Genomic DNA, 21,575 nt, shown 5'->3' with positions numbered 1-21,575 from the left:
TTTTATATCAATATACACATAAACAGGGAGAAACTCACTCCACAACTTAAATGCCTTCAACTGATGTTTCCTCTAAGACAAGGTCAAAATTTTGATTTCAGAGGTTGTGGGGTATTTTTAATAAAACTCTAATCTTTCAGTTGACTGTGTTTTCTAGTAGTTCTTCTAGTTTTCTGCTACTTTTAAGTATAATGTTCCCTTATACCCTATTTTTGGTTTGACTGGTTGTAAAGCATGTAGCAAAACATTATCACCCAATTCTGTGTTTCACCTTGTTAGTCAACTTCACTCCAACTCAGTACCACCAATGTTACACTTATTTATGGAATATATGGTAAACAGAGCTCCATGGTGTGATGGTGTCCATTATTCAGTGTAAGTTGTCAAGTATTAAATTTGATTTGAAATTAGTGTAACAGAGAAGTTTTATTTATCAGCACTTTCAATAAAACTAATAGACTTTACCAGATTATTGAGAGCTTTGTAAATGATGAGGAGGATCCTGAGGTGGATATGCTGCTTTATTGGAGCCAGTGAAGGTGTTGCAGGATGGCTGTAACGCATTTCTTTGACTAACTTCCACTTTGACTTCTGAGGAAGTCTCTTATGTCCACTTTTTGGACTAGCAGACCGGTGTGACAGCAAGGTGGAGTGACAGCGGGGACGGCCAATCACACAAGAGACGGCAGAGCCAATGGAGGAGCTTGTGGGCGGGACTAAACTAAGAGAAACAGGATTCAGCTTGAGCAGCCGTTTTCTGCTTGGTCCTAGTGCTTAACGTGTCTCTGTTTAGTATAGTAACATTGTTTTTGGACGGTAAAAAGTGCAGGGGACATGTGCCCTGTGTCCACTGCCCCAAATTACATCTGTGCTCTAAGATTAAATACTTTGGACCCTCTCCCGTGACTAACACGTCACGGGAGAGGAGAAAAGAGTTCAGGTAAAGCTCCGCCCCCTCACCGGATTCACCTGAGACAAACCAGGAAACAGTTTATTATTGTGTGAGACTAAAGAGAGACACAGACGATCAGATTCACCTTCAGACCAAACTAACACCTTCCTCTGAGTGAGTCCAGCTACAGGAGAGAAAAGTGGAAAACTACAACACTGCTGCTTCAAGCTGCTGACTCTCCACACACTGAAGGTGAGTTTGACCAAAAACAGGACTCAAAGTCAAAGGAAGTTTCAGGGAAGTTAGTAGAAGATGGAGGAGAGCCATGACTGACTGTACTTTGTGTCTGCTGTGTTTCAGCTTCACTCAGAGACTAAATGGCTTCCAGATTAGAGGAGGATCTCTGCTGTCCGGTCTGTCAGGACGTCTTCAGAGATCCTGTTCTTCTGTCATGTAGCCACAGCTTCTGTAAAGTCTGTCTGAAGAACTGGTGGAGAGAGAAACCAACACACCAGTGTCCAGTTTGTATCAGAAGATCTTCAAGAGATGATCCACCTTCAAACTTGGCCTTGAGGAACCTGTGTGAGTCCTTCTTACAGGAGAGAGATCAGAGATCTCCAGAGTCTCTCTGCAGTCTGCACTCTGAGAAACTCAAACTCTTCTGTCTGGACCATCAGCAGCCAGTGTGTCTCGTCTGCAGAGATTCAAAAAAACACTCCAACCACAGATTCAGACCCATCGATGAAGCTGCACGACAGCACAAGAAGAACCTTCAGGAAACTCTGGAGCACTTACAGGAGAAGTTAAAGGTTTGTGAACAAGTTAAAGTGAAGTTTGATGAAACAGAAAAACACATCAAGGTCCAGGCCCAACACACAGAGAGGCAGATTAAGGAGCAGTTCAAGAAGCTTCACCAGTTTCTAGATGAGGAAGAGGAGGCCAGGATGGCTGCACTGAGGGAGGAAGAGGAGCAGAAGAGTCCGATGATGAAGGAGAGGATGGTGACTCTGAGCAGAGAGATAGCAGCTCTTTCAGACACAGTCAGAGCCACAGAGGAGGAGCTGAGAGCTGAAGACGTCTCATTCCTGAACAACTACAAGGCTGCAGTGGAAAGAGTCCAGCGCTGCCCCCTGCTGGATGATCCACAGCTGCCCTCAGGAGCTCTGATAGACCAGGCCAAACATCTGGGCAACCTGACCTTCAACATCTGGAACAACATGAAGGACATGGTCTCCTACACTCCTGTCATTCTGGATCCAAACACTGTTCATCCAGATCTGATCCTGTCTGAAGATCTGATCAGTGTGAGAGGAGGAGATAAACAACATCTTCCTGATAATCCAGAGAGGTTTGATTATTTCTGTTCTGTCCTGGGCTCTGAGGGCTTTAACTCAGGGACTCACAGCTGGGATGTTGAGGTTGGAGATAACACATGGTGGACACTGGGTGTGATAGCAGAGTCTGTCCAGAGGAGGGGAATCATACGATCTGGATTGTGGGGAATAGAGTTCGATGAAGATGAAGATGAAGATGAAGGTAAATTCTCAGTATGGTCACCACCAGCTCCTCCCACTGATCTCTCAGTAAAGAAGAAGCTCCAGAGGATCAGAGTGAATCTGGACTGGAACAGAGGAAATCTGTCGTTCTCTGATCTTGATACTAACAAACACATACACACCTTCATACACACTTTCACTGAGAGGATGTTTCCATACATTAACACTGGGGATAAACTCCTAGTGAAGATATTACCAGTGAATCAGATCAGTTAGAGATAAACATTATGATTATAAATGTGTATTGGGCTGTAACAACTAATCAATGTCAGTGATCATATAAATTGTAGTTTTGTCGTCATGGTGTTGGGTCAGTACGTCACTGCAACCAATGAAAACACATTTAATATCTGGTGGTGGAAGTAGATCATTGTGTTTAGAGTTTAAGACATGTTGAAGCTAGAGATGATAACTTTCTTTATAAAAGGACCTGAAGCAAGCAGTTGATGTGAGGAAACCCACCAACATCTCAGAACTGAAGTGGTTCTGTTCTGAGGAATGGGCTAAAATTCCTCCAAGCTGCTGTAGACCACTGATCAGCAGTTACCAGAAACATTTAGTTACAAGGAGGTCACAGCAGATACCGGAAACAAGGATACTCTGATATGAACACATAATAACAATAATAATAATAATAATACATTTTATTTATAGGCGCCTTTCACGACACTCAAGGTCACTGTACAAAATTGTTTAAAATAAAACACAATTAAAGTACACACAAACATATAGAACATATAGTTAAATACAAATGACAGATAGAATGGGAGATAGAAGTGAGACTATGGAATGGAGTAGGCCTGTCTGAATAAATAAGTTTTAAGCTGAGATTTGAAGGTGGTGACTGAGTCTGAATTTTTTAAGTGTTCCGGGAGGGCGTTCCACAGGCAGGGGGCTGAATGGGAGAAAGCTCTGAACCCCATGGTGGTCAAGCGAGCAGGTGGGATGGTGAGGTGTGATGAGGATGACCTAAGTGTGCGGGCAGGAATGTTTATTTGGAGCAGGTTACTGAGGTAGTGAGGGGCGAGGTTGTTTAATGCCTTGAAGGTGAGAAGTAGGACTTTGTAGATGATACGGAATTTGACAGGAAGCCAGTGGAGTTGCTGCAGGACCGGTGTTATGTGACTTATGGAAGGGGTTCTAGTGATGATACGTGTGGCGTAGTTTTGAACCAGCTGTAGCTTACGGATGGATTTGTCAGGTAAACCAAATAAAAGGGAGTTGCAATAGTCCAGACGGGACGTGACCAGGCTATGGACAAGAGTGGCAGTATTTTCAGGTGAGAGGGATGGACGGAGACGGGAGATATTGCGTAGGTGAAAATAGGCTGAACGGGTGATGTTGTTAATATGAGAATGGAAAGAAAGAGTGGTGTCAAGGATGACACCCAGACTCTTAACCTGGGGAGAGGGGGAGATTGGGGAATTGTCAAGTTGAATAGAGAAGTTATTTATATTGGATAGGGTGGTTTTGGTGCCAATGAGAAGAGTTTAAGTTTCACTACTGTTGAGTTTGAGGAAGTTGGTGGAGAACCAGGTTCTGATTTCCTGAATACAGTCCGAGAGGTAAAAGGGTGGAAAGGTGGAGCTGGGTTTGGTGGACAAGTAGAGCTGGGTGTCATCCGCATAACAGTGGAAATTAATATTAATTATTAATATACCTATGAAATATCTGGCCAAGGGGGATGAGGTAGATAATGAATAAAGGAGGACCAAGAACAGAGCCTTGGGGAAAAGGGGGGATGGGCGGGATGTAAATGTTTTTAACTGAATGATTAATTGTGCTGAATAAATAAATACACTAGTGTAATATTTCTGTTTCATGTGTTTGATTGGGTTCTCTTTGTCTACTTTCAGGATTTGTGTGAAAATGTTTTGAGTCATTTTTATGAAGAAATGTAGAAAATACTGAAGGAGGCAAAAACTTTTAAGCAGCTCTGTTTATATCAATATACAGCTGAGGTTTAAACTATTAGCCCCGTCTATGAAATTTAATTTTTTTTCAAAATTTTCCCAAATTTTCAACATAGCATTTCTAAACATACTAGTTTTCTTTAGAAAGCACAAATTACTTCCCCCTTAAGAACTAACCATTTTATTGAGCCATAGCACAAACCACTGTTGTGCAATGATGTGCTTTGACTTTGTAATGCTCAAAGCTTGCAGAATCAAGTTAAAGTTAACAGTCATCTCCCAATTTACACGCAACATAAAAACATGGGTGAGGGTTTTGGCTGACACTTGAGAAATCATCACACCAAAAACAAAATAAATCAGTTTAGACTTGCAAAAAATAATTGTTGATGCTCACAAAGCAGGAGAAGGATACACAAAGTTATTACAGTGTTTCCAAGTGTCAAGAAGTGGAGTGAGAAGCATCATCAAGGAATTGTACAGAACAAGCCTGGCAGAAGTAGGAAGTGAAAATTTTCAAAGACCCTGGAAAGAAAACTAGTGAGAGATGTGTCTAAAGACCCCAGAACTACTGCCAAGACACTAATGAATGACTTAGCCATGTCGGGAATTGTAGTCTCAAAGAAGACAATCACTAGAGCTCTGCACAGGAATGGACTGCCAGGTTGCAGACCAAGAAAAGAGACACCTTAAAGCCAGACTGAAGTATGCTAAGGACAACCTGGAAAAAGATGATGCATACTGGAAGCATGTCCTTTGGTCAGATGAGATGAAACTAGAGCTCTTTGGCCATAGAGACATTGCTTATGTTTGGAGAAAGAAGGGTGAGGTGTAACCCAAAGAACACCATCCCCACAGTGAAACACGGTGGTGGGAGTATTATCCTGTGGAGATGCTTCAGTGCATCTGGAACTTGGAATCTGGTCAAGGTGGAAGGAATCATGAAGAAAGAAGGATATTTGAAGATTTGAAAAGAAAATGTCAAGCAGTCAGCAGCAAAACTGTGTCTGGGTCGTCGCTTTGTCTTCCAACACGACAATGACCCAAAACACACATCACTCCTGGTGAAGAACTACCTCCAGGAGACCAAAGTGAATGTTACTGAGTGGCCTGCACAAAGCCCTGACTTGAATCCCATAGAAAATCTGTGGGGTGAACGAAAGACCAAGGTCCATGCCAGAAGGCCATCAAATCTGGAAGAGTTTGAGAGATTTGCCAAAGAAGAATGGGCTGGTATTCCTCAGGAGACGTGTCAGAGACTTGTTGAAAACTACAACAAACGACTGCAGGCTGTTATCCAGCAAAAATATTAAACAACAACTATTATCATCATGGGGGGGTAATAATTTCTCGTCTCGTCTCGTCTTCTCCCGCTTGACCAGGTCTGGGTCGCAGGGACAGCAGTTTCAGCCAGCTCCTCCAGAGGAACCCCCAGGCGTTCCCAGGCCAGATGAGAGATATAATCCCTCCATTGTGTCCTGGGTCGGCCCCGAGTTCTCCTTCCGGTGGGACATGCCTGAAACACCTCTCCCAGGAGGCGTCCGGGAGGCATCCTTACCAGATGCCCTAGCCACCTCAACTGACTCCTCTCGAAGTGGAGGAGCAGCGGTTCTACTCTGAGCTCCTCCCGTATATCTGAGCTCCTTACCCTATCTCTAAGGCTGAGCCCGGCCACCCTGTGAAGGAAACTCATTTTGGCCGCTTGTATTCGCGATCTTGTTCTTTTGGTCATTATCCAAAGTTCATGACCATAGGTGAGGGTTGGAACGTAGATCGACCGGTAAATTGAGAGCTTCGCCTTTCGGCTTAGCTCTCTTCACCACGACCGACCGGTTAAGCATCCGCATCACTGCAGATGACTGTGGGGACTCATGGACTTGGAGGTGCTGATCTTCATCCCAGCCGCTTCACACTCGGCTGCGACCCGCCCCAGCCTCTTGCCGGGGGGTTCACAGCGGTTCGCAGCAGTATGTTTCTTCATCAAAAAGCAGGGGCGAGATCTTCCAATCACCGAACACGACACCCTCCCCCACCTGGCTGCTCATAGAAATTCTGTCCATAAAAATTATGAACAGAACCAGTGGCAAAGGGCAGCCCTGGCGGAGTCCAACCCTCACTGGGAACAGGTCCGACTTACTACCGGCTACACGGACCAAATTCGCACTCCTTTGGTACAGGAACTGAATGGCCCTTAGTAAGGGGCCATCCACCCCATACTCCCGGAGCACCCATCACAGGATGTTTCTGGGGACACGGTCATAAGCCTTCTCCAGATCCACAAAACACATGTGGACTGGTTGGGCAAATTCCCATTTCCCCTCCAGCACCCAAGTGAGGGTAAAGAGCTGGTCCATGGTTCCACGTCCAGGACGAAAACCGCGTTGTTCCTCCTCAACAATCGTCCGGACCCTCTTTACCGGAAACATTTAGTCACAAGGAGGTCACAGCAGATACTGGAAACAAGATGAACATGATGTGCAATATTGGCTCATTTTAGTCTAATGTTTCTGTTCCATGTGCTTATTGGGTTCTTTTTGTCTGACTTGTGTGAAAATCTGATGTTTTAAGTAATTTTTATGAAGAAATTCTGAAGGACACAAAATCTTTTAAACAACAGCATTTCTATCAATATACACAGACAGGGAGCAACTCATTCCACAACTTAAATACCTTCAACTAACGCTCCCTCTAAGATAAAATACTTTGGATTGAAACACTCCCTGACCAACAGGTCCAACTACATTTATGAGAGGAGTACAGGTAAAGCTCCGCCCCCTCACCTGATTTATCTGAGACAAACCAGGAAACAGTTTATTATTGTGTGAGACTAAAGAGAGACACAGACGATCAGATTCACCTTCAGACCAAACTAACACCTTCCTCTGAGTGAGTCCAGCTACAGGAGAGAAAAGTGGAAAACTACAACGCTGCTGCTTCAAGCTGCTGACTCTCCACACACTGAAGGTGAGTTTGACCAAAAACAGGACTCAAAGTCAAAGGAAGATTCAGGGAAATTAGTAGAAGATGGAGGAGAGCCATGACTGACTGGACTTTGTGTCTGCTGTGTTTCAGCTTCACTCAGAGACTAAATGGCTTCCAGATTAAAGGAGGATCTCTGCTGTCCGGTCTGTCAGGAGGTCTTCAGAGATCCTGTTGTTCTGTCATGTAGCCACAGCTTCTGTAAAGTCTGTCTGAAGAACTGGTGGAGAGAGAAACCAACACACCAGTGTCCAGTTTGTAAGAGAAGATCTTCAAAGGAACAGCCACCTTCAAACTTGGTGTTGAGGAACCTGTGTGAGTCCTGCTGAGGAACCATCAGCAGCCAGTGTGTGTCGTCTGCAGAGATTCAAAAAAATACTTCAACCACAGATTCAGTCCCATCGATGAAGCTGCAACAGAACTCAAGAAGAACCTTCAGGAAACTCTGGAGCACTTAAAGGAAAAGTTAAAGGTTTATGAACAAGTTAAAGTGAAGTTTGATGAAACAGAAAAACACATCAAGGTCCAGGCCCGACACACAGAGAGGCAGATTAAGGAGCAGTTCAAGAAGCTTCACCAGTTTCTAGCAGAGGAAGAGGAGGCCAGGATGGCTGCACTGAGGAAGGAAGAGGAGCAGAAGAGTCAGATGATGAAGGAGAAGATGGAGACTCTGAGCAGAGAGATAGCAGCTCTTTCAGACACAGTCAGAGCCACAGAGGAGGAGCTGAGAGCTGAAGACGTCTCATTCCTGAACAACTACAAGGCTGCAGTGGAAAGAGTCCAGCGCTGCCCCCTGCTGGATGATCCACAGCTGCCCTCAGGAGCTCTGATAGACCAGGCCAAACATCTGGGCAACCTGACCTTCAACATCTGGAACAACATGAAGGACATGGTCTCCTACACTCCTGTCATTCTGGATCCAAACACTGCTAATCTAGAAATGATCCTGTCTGAAGATCTGACCAGTGTGAGAGGAGGAGATAAACAACATCTTCCTGATAATCCAGAGAGGATTGATTATTACTGTTCTGTCCTGGGCTCTGAGGGCTTTAACTCAGGGACTCACAGCTGGGATGTTGATGTTGGAGATAACACATGGTGGACACTGGGTGTGTTAGCAGAGTCTGACCAGAGGAAGGGAGACATAGGATCTGGATTGTGGAGAATCGGGTTCCATGGAGGTAAATACTCAACATATTCACCACCAGCTCCTCTCACTGATCTCTCAGTAAAGAAGAAGCTCCAGAGGATCAGAGTGAATCTGGACCGGAACAGAGGAAATCTGTCGTTCTCTGATCTTGATACTAACACACACATACACACCTTCACACACACTTTCACTGAGAGGATGTTTCCATACATTGACACTGGGGATAAACTCCTAGTGAAGATATTACCAGTGAATCAGATCAGTTAGATAAACATTATGATTATAAATGTGTATTGGGCTGTAACAACTAATCAATGTCAGTGATCATATAAATTGTAGTTTTGTTGTCATGGTGTTGGGTCAGTACGTCACTGCAACCAATGAAAACACATTTAATATCTGGTGGTGGAAGTAGATCATTGTGTTTAGAGTTTAAGACGTGTTGAAGCTAGAGATGATAACTTTCTTTATAAAAGGACCTGAAGCAGCAGTTGATGTGAGGAAACCCACCAACATCTCAGAACTGAAGTGGTTCTGTTCTGAGGAATGGGCTAAAATTCCTCCAAGCTGCTGTAAACCTGTAGATTATTTTGTTTGCCTTTGGACTTCCTGCTGTTTCAGCGGTGCTTTATCTACCTCCTCACTCCTTGTCCTGCACTTGGGTCCTACCTCCCCTGGATAATCTATAACAGAATGACGTGACCACGAATGGACCCAGCAGACTATACTCTTTTTCACGAGGAGGATAAGAGGCGAGTACTGACTTATTATTTTCAACAAAAGCTGGAGTACAAACTGTGGCCCATGCGGGAATTTTTGCCCTTGTTTTTGGGCACACATTTCGCCATGAGGGCCCCAACAGGGAGATCAGGCCCTCATGGTCGCCATGGAGGCAGGCCTGTAGGCCGGCAGCCTCTGCTGCAACGGTCTGCTAGCCATGCGGTGGTGATTCCCCGGACTGCTGACCATCGGCCAGCCAACCTCCTGGGATCTTCTCTAGCTCCTGTTCCACCTCCCAGGTCGGCCTCTGCTCTGGCTCCTGTTCCAGCTCCAAGGGTCGCCTCCGCTCTGGCTCCTGTTCTGGCTCCGAGGGTCGCCTCCACTCTGGGTCCTGTTCCACCTCCCAGGTCGGCCTCCGCTCTGGCTCCTGTTCCGGCTCCCAGGTCGGCCTCCGCTCTGGCGCCTGTTCCGGCTCCCAGGTCGGCCTCGGCTCTGGCTCCTGTTCTGGCTCCGAGGGTCGCCTACGCTCTGGCTCCTGTTCTGGCTCCGAGGGTCGCCTCCGCTCTGGCTCCTGTTCTGGCTCCGAGGGTCACCTCCACTCTGGGTCCTGTTCCGGCTCCCAGGTCGGCCTCCGCTCTGGCTCCTGTTCCGGCTCCGAGGGCCGCCTCTTCTCTGGTACCTGTTCCCGAGGTAGCTCGGACCCCAGCTCCTGCTGCCGTTCCCGAGGTGGCTAAGACCCCGGTTCCTGCTCCCGTTCCCGAGGTGGATCCTGATCCTGTTCCTGCTCCCGTTCCCGAGGTGGATTCTGATCCTGTTCCTGCTCCCGCTCCCGAGGTGGATTCTGATCCTGTTCCTGCTCCTGTTCCCGAGGTGGATTCTGATCCTGTTCCTGCTCCCATTCCTGAGGTGGCTCCTGATTCTGTTCCTGTGCTGGATCCTGATCCTGTTTCTGTTCCTGTGCTGGATCCTGATCCTGTGCTGGATCCTGTTCCTGTGCTGGATCCTGATCCTGTTTCTGTTCCTGTGCTGGATCCTGATCCTGTTTCTGTTCCTGTTCGTGTGCTGGCTCCTGTTCCTGATCCCATTCCTGTGCTGGCTCCTGCTCCTGATCCCGTTCCTGTGCTGGCTCCTGCTCCTGATCCCGTTCCTGTGCTGGTTCCTGCTCCTGCTCCTGATCCCGTTCCTGTGCTGGTTCCTGTTCCTGCTCCTGATCCCGTTCCTGTGCTGGTTCCTGTTCCTGTTTCCGTTCCTGCTCCTGCTCCCGGCCGCCCCCCAGAACTCTCGGCCCTGTCTGCCTGGCCTCCCGGCCTCCCTGGTTCCTGCCTTCCGCGCCCCCTCCACCCTCCCTGTTGAGTTTTGGACTGTGGTTCAGGATTTTGTTTTCTTTTGGGACGTCTGGAATCCGTCCCTTGAGGAGGGGGTACTGTGATGGTTCTGGTTTTGTCTCATCTGCGGTCATGTTTTGAGTTTCGTTCATGTTTCTTGTTTTATTTTGTTAAGTTTTTGATTTCCTGTTGTATTACTCCTTGTGTTGATTAGGTAATTGGTTTCCTCCTTGTCTTCTCTTGATTTGTGTCACCTGTGTCTCGTCACCCCTCCGTTCCTCGTGTGTGCATATATAGCCCTGCCTTCCCCTTTGTTCCTTGTCGCGTCATTCTAGTGTTTTTTATTCCTCTGTGCGTCTCCAGTGCTCTCGTCTTTAGTCTCATGTTACCTTTTTGTGTTTTTGAGAGTTTAGATTTATTGTTTGCCTTTGGACTTCCTGCTGTTTCAGCAGCGCTTTTTGTTGCCTTTTCGTTTAATTAAACTCAGTTTTTGCCCACATCTGCCTCCTCACTCCTTGTCCTGCACTTGGGTCCTACCTCCCCTAGATAATCCGTAACAGAGGCTCTGATATGAACACATGATTAATTGTGCTGACTAAATAAATACACTAGAGTAATATTTCTGTTTCATGTGTTTGACTGGGTCTTTATCTCTTTCAGGACGTGTGAAAATCTTTTGTTTTGAATCATTTTTATGCAGAAATACTTTAAAGCGTTACTGTCACATGGAAAGTTCTGAACATAACAAGATCAGACACGTCTTATCCGGTTTGATTCTGTTACAACGATCTCTCTGTTCATCTGAAACATGGCGTCACAGATGAACTCCACCACTCTCCATCCGGTGACGTTAATCTGAGGGTCAGCTGTAGGTCACTGGTCACTTCGCTTCACTGATCTTAACAGGAGCTGACTGTCACCGAGGAAACGAGCGCTGCACTTTTAAAAATACTTCCCGCTGCATCCTCGATCTCCTTTCACACCTTCCTCGGCCTTGATTCACCTTAAATCTGTCAGAGCTGACTGTCAGCGGGATGCAAGGACGTAGAGGAGGATAAAAAAACACATTAATGCCGTTTACTCAGATCCTGAAAGAGCCTTACACCTGATTATGATTTAAAACTCTCAGTTTATTCTACTAATTTGTTAGATAGTAACCACTCAAATAAAAAACAATGAGTGGTCCTAAAGAGACATTAAATTAGACCAGTTCTGTTTTCTGTTTAAAGGGGAACTACTGTTTTTCACAACCTGGACCTTATTTCTGGCATAAAGTACGATCGTTTACTCACCCATATAACTTTTGTGTAATTAGTTCGGGTGATATTTAGATCTACGTATATCCATATAGTGGGAGTGAATGGGGCACCGAGACACAGCCTCCAAATAACGCATTATCAGCCGTGAAACTTGAGTACGATAACAAAATATTGGTGAAATGAACGAGTTTTGCAGCAGATAATGCGTTATTCAGAGCCTGCGTTTCGGTGCCCCACTAACTCCCACTATATGGGATATAAATATCTCCCGAACGACTGCAAATTACACAAAAGTTATATGGGTGAGTAAACAATCGTATTTTATGCCAGAAATAAGCTCCAGGCTGTAAAAAACAGTAGTTACCCTTTAATCTGGATCTTTGATAATCCTAAATGAGTTTGAAATCAGATTACATCACACATTTAAGGATAATCTTAACAGATATTCTTGTCTCTGATCTTAATTGTGAACACAATACACAATGGTATTTGGAACGCACCACCTCACAACAACGACAGAACAATGTACAACCTGGTTTGTCACCTGTCAATCAAATTTCCGATTATTTTGCAAATAGAAGTTAACAAAAACAGAAAGCTAAACGAGTGCAGACGTTCCCTCTACACGACTACACAATCAGGCAGAAATCGGCGGTGGACCACTCCTGTGGAGGGGAACAGTCGTCTTCAATCTGTCTGACTGTGGATTATTTGTGGGTTCCAAACTCTTTAGAGATGGTTCTGGAACCTTTTCCAGCCTGATGAGCAACAACAACTCTTTCTCTGAGCTCCTCAGAAAGCTCCTTTGTCCACAAACATGTGTTGTGAAGATCAGACTGAGACAAATCCCTGATTTATTGAAACTAAACCAGGAACTGAACCACACCTGAGTCTCATTACATTGATGGAAACACTTCTGAACACATGGACTCTGATTGGACCTGGACGATATATATTCCTGAATATATAAATACATATCTCAAAAACTCTGAGCTCAGATTTCGTTCAGAACCCATAACTCACATCTGTAACCTTCCAGAATCATTACTTCGACAGCGATCGGCTGCACGACAAGCTGAAGCAGCAAAGCAGTAGTTTCCTTCACGGGACTGGAGACATAAATGTGATTCCTGGTGTGTTTGCAGAGTCCGTTTGTGTCTGAATGTAGCGTACAGGTGTTTATTTGTCTCTCTGGGTGAGATCCTGAAGTGCAGGCGGCGCTGCTTTCTGATATTTATAAATGTCAGAGTGGGTTCATCCTGCAGAGACGCAGACAGCTGGCATCCTGACAAGCTTGAGACCTGCAGCTCATCCCCCGATACTGCAAGAACCAACCGAGATCTAGAAGCATAGACATCTAAAACTCACAGCAATGACTGAAACACATCAGAGATGACTGTTCTTATATTCTTAAGATTCCTTCAAGCACGGAATTACTTAAATAGTTTTATGAAAGGAAGCCAAAAAGTGTTTGAACACAACTTATTAAAAGTATTTCTCGGATCCCATGGGGCTCAAAATACCAAACAATGTCTAGACTGTACAAACGGCTACTATCTACATAGCATCCCCATTAGCATAGCCATTAGCATCGCCGCTAGCTCTGACAACCAACCAACAATCAGACTAAACGAGCACTTCTTCTTCAGGTTTGTCAGTTTTTATTAACTGGTCGTATCACTGCCCTCTGCAGGACACAAAGCGTCGGAGTGTCTGAATTTCCTCCTTTCGTCCTTCTACTGATGTTTGCGTTCAGGCTCTTTCAGCAAACTTTGCAAACCGTCATCTGATCCTACGACTACGACGAGCTGCAGCAGCCCTACTGATTCCCACATCTCAGTGATCCAGGTCATGGTTTATCCACAAAACAAAACTGAAGACAAGAAAACTTGTTAAGTTTCTTCAAGACGTTTCCTCCAAGTCTCGAGTTCTAAAAGGCTGGTGGGAGGAGGTCCAGTCGTTTCATCCAGACAGTCATGTAGGGATGCTTCTCTCAGACCTACAGAACTTGGTCAATAGTCGGTAAAACCCACTCCAGCTCTCGCTCTTCTTTCTTTGCCCTGGAGGCCGACACTTGAAACTGTAAAAGGATTCGCTAATTCCAATTAATTTACTCTCCTCGCCTTTAATTAAAAACTCTTATGCAAATCGAGACACGCTCCGTTACTTTGATTATTCAGAGGTTTCTTTCTTTCTTTTTTTTTTTCTTTCGAAAAAGAAGCGTTTTCGAATCATTATGCAAATGTATTAAAATATGTATTCTTGAACTTGGAAGGGAATCTGAAAAGGAGGAGGAGGCTCGTACCTTATTAAGAGAGAGAGAGAGAGTCTCAAAACAACCGATCCCAACAGAAATACAGATTTCATCAAATTACATCTTAAATGGCTTCAGACGCAGAGGAAGACAAAATGTAAAGTGAACTGTGGCATCATCCCAGATACAGCAGACGAATCGTCTCGCACAATCAGGTCAGGGCTGCGAGATGCTAACGTGATGCTAAAGTACTGCGCAGGAAGTTTACAGGCTTGGGCTGCTGCTTCCAGCATGCGTTCACCACCAGGGAGGCGTCTGATTCACTGATTTAGCAACAAGACAATATTCAGAGTCATATAGAACTATCTTCAGAGACAAGAAGAAGAAGAAGAAGAAGAAGAAGAAGAAGAAGAAGAAGAAGAAGAGTCCATAAATCTACAGGAGAAGATGCTGAACAAACTACCTGATGAGCACCTGAAATCCGGGTGTAGTGTCTGATTGGTCTGCTCAAAGCAAATATTGATCAGATTAGGATTTTTAAAGGCTTATAAAGTTCTTTGGACCTGTTCAGACCTGGTATTTAAGTGATCTGACCACAAAAGACCAGCTTATCGGCAATGCTAGTGGTGATGTTAAAGGTGATGCTGGTGGCTACGCTAATGATGCTAGTGCCGATCCTATTGCCGACGCTAGTGTCGATGTTAAAGGCTAGCACGTCAGCGCATTCTGAACATATAGAAACAGAATTATAATCACATATAGAGCATAGTCTGTATATAAACATGGACACCACGTCTCCACTTCCTCTCATTGGTCAAACTGACTCTATGTTCCCAGGGATACGAATGATATTGATGCCCCGCCCACACTTCCTCCAGACTCACTCATGTAACTTTAGTTTCATTAATACTACGCTCTGCTCTACCTCCACCTGTTACAAGGAGATGATGGATTATACTCTGGACTAGTTTTTAAAGACGGAGTGGTTGGCATGGCAACTGATAGTCGCCATTATGTCACTTCCTGTTTCTATAGCGTCAAATAACTAAAACGAAATTTATCCAAAAAATGACAACATTATATTAACTACCTAAAATGACAGAAACCATCCTTGAAAAATAAATTATTCAACGTGTATTTTAGTGTTTTAGTTTGGCCCAAGTCCCGCCCACTAACATGGAGGAGGCGGAGCTTATGACCTATACTGCAGCCAGACACCAGGGGGAGCTCTACTTGCTTTAGCTTCACTTTAAAGGAGCTGTTCCACCGTCCATCTTTACACTGTCTACGGTGTGAACACACAAGGTGTCCTGGGACACATTAAGGACCGCCTACTCAGCTGACACACTCTGTGTAGGTGGAGTTCTGTCTCATTCATTCAGGAAAAGAAAGTGGAGTTAAGTGTTTCTTTCTCTGCTGCAAACAGCTCAGCAGGACAGAAGATCGGATCAGATCTGAAGTGGTAGCTAAAGAGACACGTGGCGTCCACTTACAATCACATCACATGTCTCAAAGGGGCCTTTGAGTCCTTCTTTACAGCGTGAGATAAGTGAGAGAATTAATCTAGAAAGAAGTGTTGCGGGTGAGAGTGATGATGCGATAAAAGGATCAAGGTGAAAGAGCTCATTCATCTTAGAATAAAGGACGGGTACTTAAACGACGACAAAGCTGCTGCTGCTGCTGCTGGCGTCAACTTATTGTGCGTCCATCAAGGTTGGTTTAAAGTTTCAAAAATGTTCTTACCAAGGATATCAAAAAACAAAAAAAAACAAAGGAGAGGATGTGAAAAACTGATATGAGAATATTAAATGTTCATGTCATGTTTTATGGGCCCCAAAAAGTTAATTAGATGTGCTCCAATGGTACCATTGAACTTACCATTGGTACCACTGGTAAGTTCTAGTTACAGATGGATGGATGGGTTTGTGAACGTACCCTCGGTTGGTGACGATGGCTTTCTTCAGGTGGACGTAGCTGGCAGGAAAAACTCCCTGAAGAGAAACAGAAAAAAAAAAAAGATCATTAAAATCAAACCAGATAATATTTTCCAATGATGCGTGAAGGTTTTTCTCGAGCTGTACGGTCATTTGATTCTAATTTGTGATGCCAGGAGTAAGATCTTCATGTTTATTCTCTGGACACTGACTTTGACTGAAAGAAAACTCATGGTCAAAAGGTTTTGGACCAGAAATATCTGAACAACATTTGCTGCAGTGACTCAAAAGTTAGTAACATTTCATTTAAATCCTCCACTTCCCGACAATAACATCTCCAGAGTATCCAGGATTCTTCATTTCTTTTAATTGGACTCTGTGTAAATATTCACAAACATATTCAGTGAAGCCGTGGACCAGAGGGTCAACGGTTCCATCCCCTCTACGTCCAATTGCTGAGATGCCCTGAGGCGGCGCCTAAAACTCAGTCATCCAGGTCATGGTTTAACCAATAAATAAGTTGAGAAATAAATAAGAGAGAAATTTGTTCTCTCTACTAGGGCCGCAAGAACAAGAACAAAGTGCTTTTCTGGCCAGATCTTTTATACTTCACGAGAAACTCAAGCGCCAAACTCCAGGGAAGTCCTCATAGGCCCCTCCCACTGCAGCATACGACACACACGCTAAGCATTGTGGGAGACGTCTGCCAGATGTTTTGAAGACAACGTATTCATCGGATCGCGCCGTACATTCAGCATGCACCCCCACACAGTATGACAATCTCTAACTGGGAGAGACTAGCGAACATTAGCATCTGGGAGCTAACAGAGCATTTCCGCTAGCCTCTAGCATTTCCGCTTATCTGCATTAACAACGCCCTCTTTCAATTTCTGACCAATCACAGAAAAGTAACCGGACACCACACAAGAAAAAAGTTCAATCTGCGCGGTTGGTGTATCGAAAACAAGCTGCGAGAACTCCCAAACGAGGGCCGCTAGAACAAAATGACGTCATAGATAATCCTTTAATGTAAAAAGTGGTTTCTGAAGTCATCTGAAAAGACATCCGCTAACGCTAACGCTAGCATAGGAACGGTCCAAATCCTCTGGACGTCCTGTTGTAACAGAGAGAAGGAGGCTCCACATCAACTACTTGATAAAGTTATTAGACCTTTAGCTGCTACACTATCCCATCTGTGGAGTACTATTAAATGCTACTGATGGTGCTGAGGTGCTGCCTGTTTTTATACAGACTATACATATCTGCAGCTGTCTGTTCTCAGCAGATGGATTCAGGTCTAGAATATAGATTTATTACTTTCTACTGGGTTTCTATTAGAGACGTCACCAGAGACTTGTCGGTGTCGAGTATAAAAATCTGAACTCATGTAACCTCTAGAGTAGAGAGAAGAGTTTCCTCCCTGACGACATAACCAGCGTCTCTGCAGTGTTTGTCATCGCTGGAACTGAATATAAACCCACTCAAATCACTCACTCTTTTATTAAACACTGCTTTTTTTTTTTTTTCAGTCCGGTCTCTCAGAGGTGAAGCTGCGTCGTCTTTACATCTTTATTCTCCCTCAGATGAGGAAGTAATTATCCACTTTGTGTCGTAACATCTTTGGATCTCTGGCGACCGGGGCAGAATTAAAAAGGGAAATTGTTGAATTTGCACGGCAGGAGCTGGAGCTGCAGAGGGAGAGCGTCACGCGGCGGGGGAATATTCATTCATATTCTACGACGTGTTTCAGTGAGGGGAGGAAGAGCAGAGGCAGGGGGGGAGGGCGTCTATCAGGAAGAGATGTGTGCGTTCCCGTTCAGTTCATTCATCACAACGTCTCCGTGCAGACTCGTGTACATGCATTTGTGTACGTATGCGCGCGCCGGCGTCCAATTTCCGTCACTTGACAGCCAGCCGGCAGGAAAATGTATGTAGAGTATTAGCGGCGGCACGTCTCCGCGTCCTGTCTGAGAGCACGGCCTCCGGCGGCGAGCGGCATCCTGCATAATAAACCCTGCTGTCTTTCAGGCAGCGCCGCCTGTCGACGGAGACGCATTGAGACGTCAACAGAGGTTTTTGGGTCAAACGCTGCACGGAAAAGGCTGTCAGAGACGGAGAGACGTGAAGACAGAGAGAAACGAGGACGGCAGCGCTGAGGAACTCAGTAATAGGTGGTTTAGACTTCTACGTCAATTTCAGACAGCCCAGACCATAACACCATAGCCTGACATTGCGGCAACACAGAGCGCAAGAGCTGTGATTGGTCCGTTTGATAGTTTGATTCTGGCTGATTCTCTGAAGATGGAACACATGGAGGAAAGGTTAACTGAGGAGATACAAACATTTGTACGACTCGTCTTCGGCTAATTTTCTGTGAAAGTTTCAGTCGCCATTGTTTAAAGTGAAGCAGGAAGTAGAAACAAAAATTAACCCGACTCGTTAAGAAGACACAGCGGCGACTAGTGTTTGGGTGGAGTTGTTACAGAGCGACAGTGGTCGGCGACGAGCTAAGGTTAGCGACGGAAAAAAGGTTCAGATGCATCGTTCCCTGTCGGCTCAGAACCATGAACATATTCCTTTAACCTTCGCGTAACATCTACTCAACTAACTTCCAGCTAACAGTAGCTCTTCCTAGCTTCCCAGCCTCTTAGCTAATAGTAGCTCTTCCTAGCTTCCTAGCCTCTTAGCTATTAGTAGCTCTTATAGCTTCCTAGCCTCCTAGCTAATAGTAGCTCTTTCTAGCTTCCTAGTGTCCTAGCTAATAGTACCTCTTCCTAGCTTCCTAGCCTCCTAGCTAATAGTACCTCTTCCTAGCTTCCGAACCGCTTAGCTAATAGTAGCTCTTCCTAGCATCCTAGCCTCTTAGATAACAGTAGCTCTTCCTAGCTTCCTAGCCTCTTAGCTAACAGTAGCTCTCTTCCTAGCTTCCGAACCTCTTAGCTAATAGTAGTTCTTCCTAGCTTCCTAGCCTCTTAGCTAATAGTAGCTCTTCCTAGCTTCCTAGCCTCTTAGCTAATAGTAGCTCTTATAGCTTCCTAGCCTCCTAGCTAATAGTAGCTCTTTCTAGCTTCCTAGTGTCCTAGCTAATAGTACCTCTTCCTAGCTTCCTAGCCTCCTAGCTAATAGTAGCTCTTACTAGCTTCCTAGCCTCCTGGCTAACAGTAGCTCTCAGCTAACAGTGGCTCTTCCTAGCTTTCAGCCTCCTAGCTAATAGTACCTCTTTCTAGCTTCCTAGCCTCCTAGCTAATAGTAGCTCTTCCTAGCATCCTAGCCTTCTGACTAACAGTAGCTCTCAGCTAACAGAAGCTCTTCCTAGCTTTCAGCCTCCTAGCTAATAGTAGCTCTTTCTGCTTCCTAGTCTCCTGGCTAACAGTAGCTCTCAGCTAATAGTAGCTCTTCCTAGCTTCCTAGCCTCCTGGCTAACAGTAGCTCTCAGCTAACAGTAGCTCTTCCTAGCTTTCAGCCTCCTAGCTAATAGTACCTCTCCCTAGCTTCCTAGCCTCCTGGCTAACAGTAGCTCTCAGCTAACAGTAGATCTTCCTAGCTTTCAGCCTCCTAGCTAAGAGGAAACTGAACGTGACTTTAATTCCAGCCTTTAGTGAAAGAGAAAACCTCACTTCTATTATCTGACATCTGTTCTTGTAGCAGGAGAAGGATATGTAATATTGGCTCGTTTCCAGTCTAATATTTCTGTTTCATGTGTTCGACTGCGTTCTCGTCTTCTACTTTCAGGACTCGTGCAGATGTTTTGAGTCATTTCGACGTCCTTTCCTTGACGAACACGAGCTCAGATGAGGTCAGTTACAGCGACAGACTGCAGACAGGCCGTCGTGAATGAAGTCAGAGAGACTCTAAAGTGAAAGTTTCTTTTTCCTTCTCCTGTAAATTATTCATCAGCTCTCCATCAGTCCATCAGCTCTTCTCCTCCACATCTGTCTTTTTTTTTTGTTCTGCTCACAACAAAGATGAATTCACGTCCAAGTTTGGTTCTAAACTGAGTTCTGCTTTTCGTTGTAAGTTATTTGGTGTTTGTTTATCAGAGTAAAAACCGTTTTAATAAAAGCTAAAGTTTGGTGTTGTCATGAGGTTTATCCTCAGTGTCCTCTGTGTTTGGTTTTAATAAAGCTGTTCTATTCTCATCACCATCCCTCTCTCTCTCTCTCTCCCTCTCTGACACTTTTCTCTCTCGTTGTTAAACTGTTAAATAATTGATGGACTCTGTAACTGTGTCGCTGACCAGCGGTGAACACGCTCTGGGTCATAAATGATTTAACTCCGCCTCCAAAGCTGCAACGACTACAAACAGAGACGCCACACAACAGACGAGTTAGACAGAGCAGGACTGAATTAACAAAACCTGAAGAGCACAAAGTATTTCACTGGAACCAAGACATCAAACCTCCACAAGATGTCAGCGAGCGTCTGTGACGTGAGTTTATTGTTCTGGAAGAACAAGTAAAACAAAACAACCAACATTTAAATCTACAATTATCTCCACAACAACATGACGATCTAGAACCAATAAACTACAGAACAACTGTACGATGATTTGTAGCTCTCCCTAGCTTCCTAGCCTCCTAGCTAATAGTAGCTCTTCCTAGCTTCCTAGCCTCCTGGCTAACAGTAGCTCTCAGCTAACAGTAGCTCTTCCTAGCCGCCTAGCTAACAGTAGCTCTTTCTAGCTTCCTAGCCTTCCAGCTAACAGTAGCTCTTCCTAGGTTCCTAACCTGCTAGTTAATAGTAGCGCTTCCTAGCTTCCTAGCCTTCCAGCTAACAGTAGCTCTTCCTAGCTCCCTAGCCCCCTAGCTAATAGCAGGTTTTTCTAGCTTCCTAGCCTCCTAGCCTCCTAGCTAATAGTAGTTCTTTCAGAGCCCTAGCCGCCCAGCTAACAGTAGCCCTTTCTTTTTCCTAGCCTCCTAGCTAATAGTAGCTCTTCCTAGCTTCAGAGCCTCCTGGCTAATAGTAGCTCTTTCTAGCTTACCAGCCCCAAGCTAATAGTAGCTCTTTCTAGCTTCCTAGACTGCTAGTTAATAGTAGCTCTTCCTAGCTCCCTAGCTAATAGTAGTTTTTTCTAGCTTCCTAGCCTCCTAGCTAATAGTAGTTCTTTCAGAGCCCTAGCTGCCCAGCTAACAGTAGCTCTTCCTAGCTTCCTAGCCTCCCAGCTAACAGTAGCTCAACCTAGATTCCTAGCCTCTCAGCTAACATTAGCCATTCCATTAGCCATTCCTAGCCTTTGTTACCATAGTTCTTAGCTGTTGGGTTGCTGTCTCCAGGCCTTCAGTGAAGACAGAATGGTTGAAAACCTTGGTCAAAGCTCTGTCCTTAGTGAATCTCATTTCAGTAGACATGTCTCCTCCTCAGAAGCTTTTGAAAGTCTCCCATTGTCTGAGACTCAAATAACAACAAAGGAGGAAGCTGAGCAGTTCTGCAGCTGTGGTGTAATCACTGATATTTTATCTTCCCGTCTGATCAGAAATTATAGAGCAGAGAGCGTCGTGATGCAGCACGGAGCTGAAACCAGGACAACGAACAAAGCTCAGTCCAACAGAGGAGCTCATGACGGGGGGGGGGGGGGGGGGGGTTAGCTGGTGTG

General features: G+C 45.0%; 3 protein-coding genes across 6 annotated transcripts in view; 2 read left to right on the top strand and 1 right to left on the bottom strand.

Annotated features, from left to right (window-relative positions):
• Positions 1-21,575, bottom strand: part of LOC311486613 (dedicator of cytokinesis protein 3-like) — a gene marked incomplete at both ends in the record, with an annotated part of 193,724 nt that overhangs the window by 97,229 nt on the left and 74,920 nt on the right. For all 4 annotated transcript variants that reach the window (XM_084542524.1, XM_084542525.1, XM_084542526.1 and 1 more), the window contains one exon: positions 15,984-16,039. In XM_084542524.1, coding sequence (XP_084398650.1) covers positions 15,984-16,039 — 56 coding nt within the window. The remainder of the gene's footprint in view (positions 1-15,983; positions 16,040-21,575) is intronic.
• LOC311486615 (E3 ubiquitin-protein ligase TRIM35-like) lies at positions 1,243-3,929 on the top strand. Its single transcript, XM_084542528.1, has one exon. The coding sequence runs from the start codon at positions 1,270-1,272 to the stop codon at positions 2,662-2,664; it is 1,395 nt and encodes a 464-aa protein (XP_084398654.1). The 5' UTR covers positions 1,243-1,269; the 3' UTR covers positions 2,665-3,929.
• LOC311486847 (E3 ubiquitin-protein ligase TRIM35-like) lies at positions 7,216-8,781 on the top strand. The gene is made up of 3 exons (XM_084542869.1): positions 7,216-7,325; positions 7,434-7,660; positions 7,693-8,781. Exons 2-3 carry the CDS (start codon positions 7,451-7,453, stop codon positions 8,755-8,757), a joined length of 1,275 nt encoding a protein of 424 aa, XP_084398995.1. The 5' UTR covers positions 7,216-7,325; positions 7,434-7,450; the 3' UTR covers positions 8,758-8,781.

This window comes from Chelon labrosus (genome assembly GCF_963514085.1).
Source record: "Chelon labrosus genome assembly, chromosome: 4".
NCBI lineage: Eukaryota > Metazoa > Chordata > Actinopteri > Mugiliformes > Mugilidae > Chelon > Chelon labrosus.
Note: the sequence above shows the minus strand (reverse complement) of the source record. Positions and strands in the feature narration are given on the sequence as shown.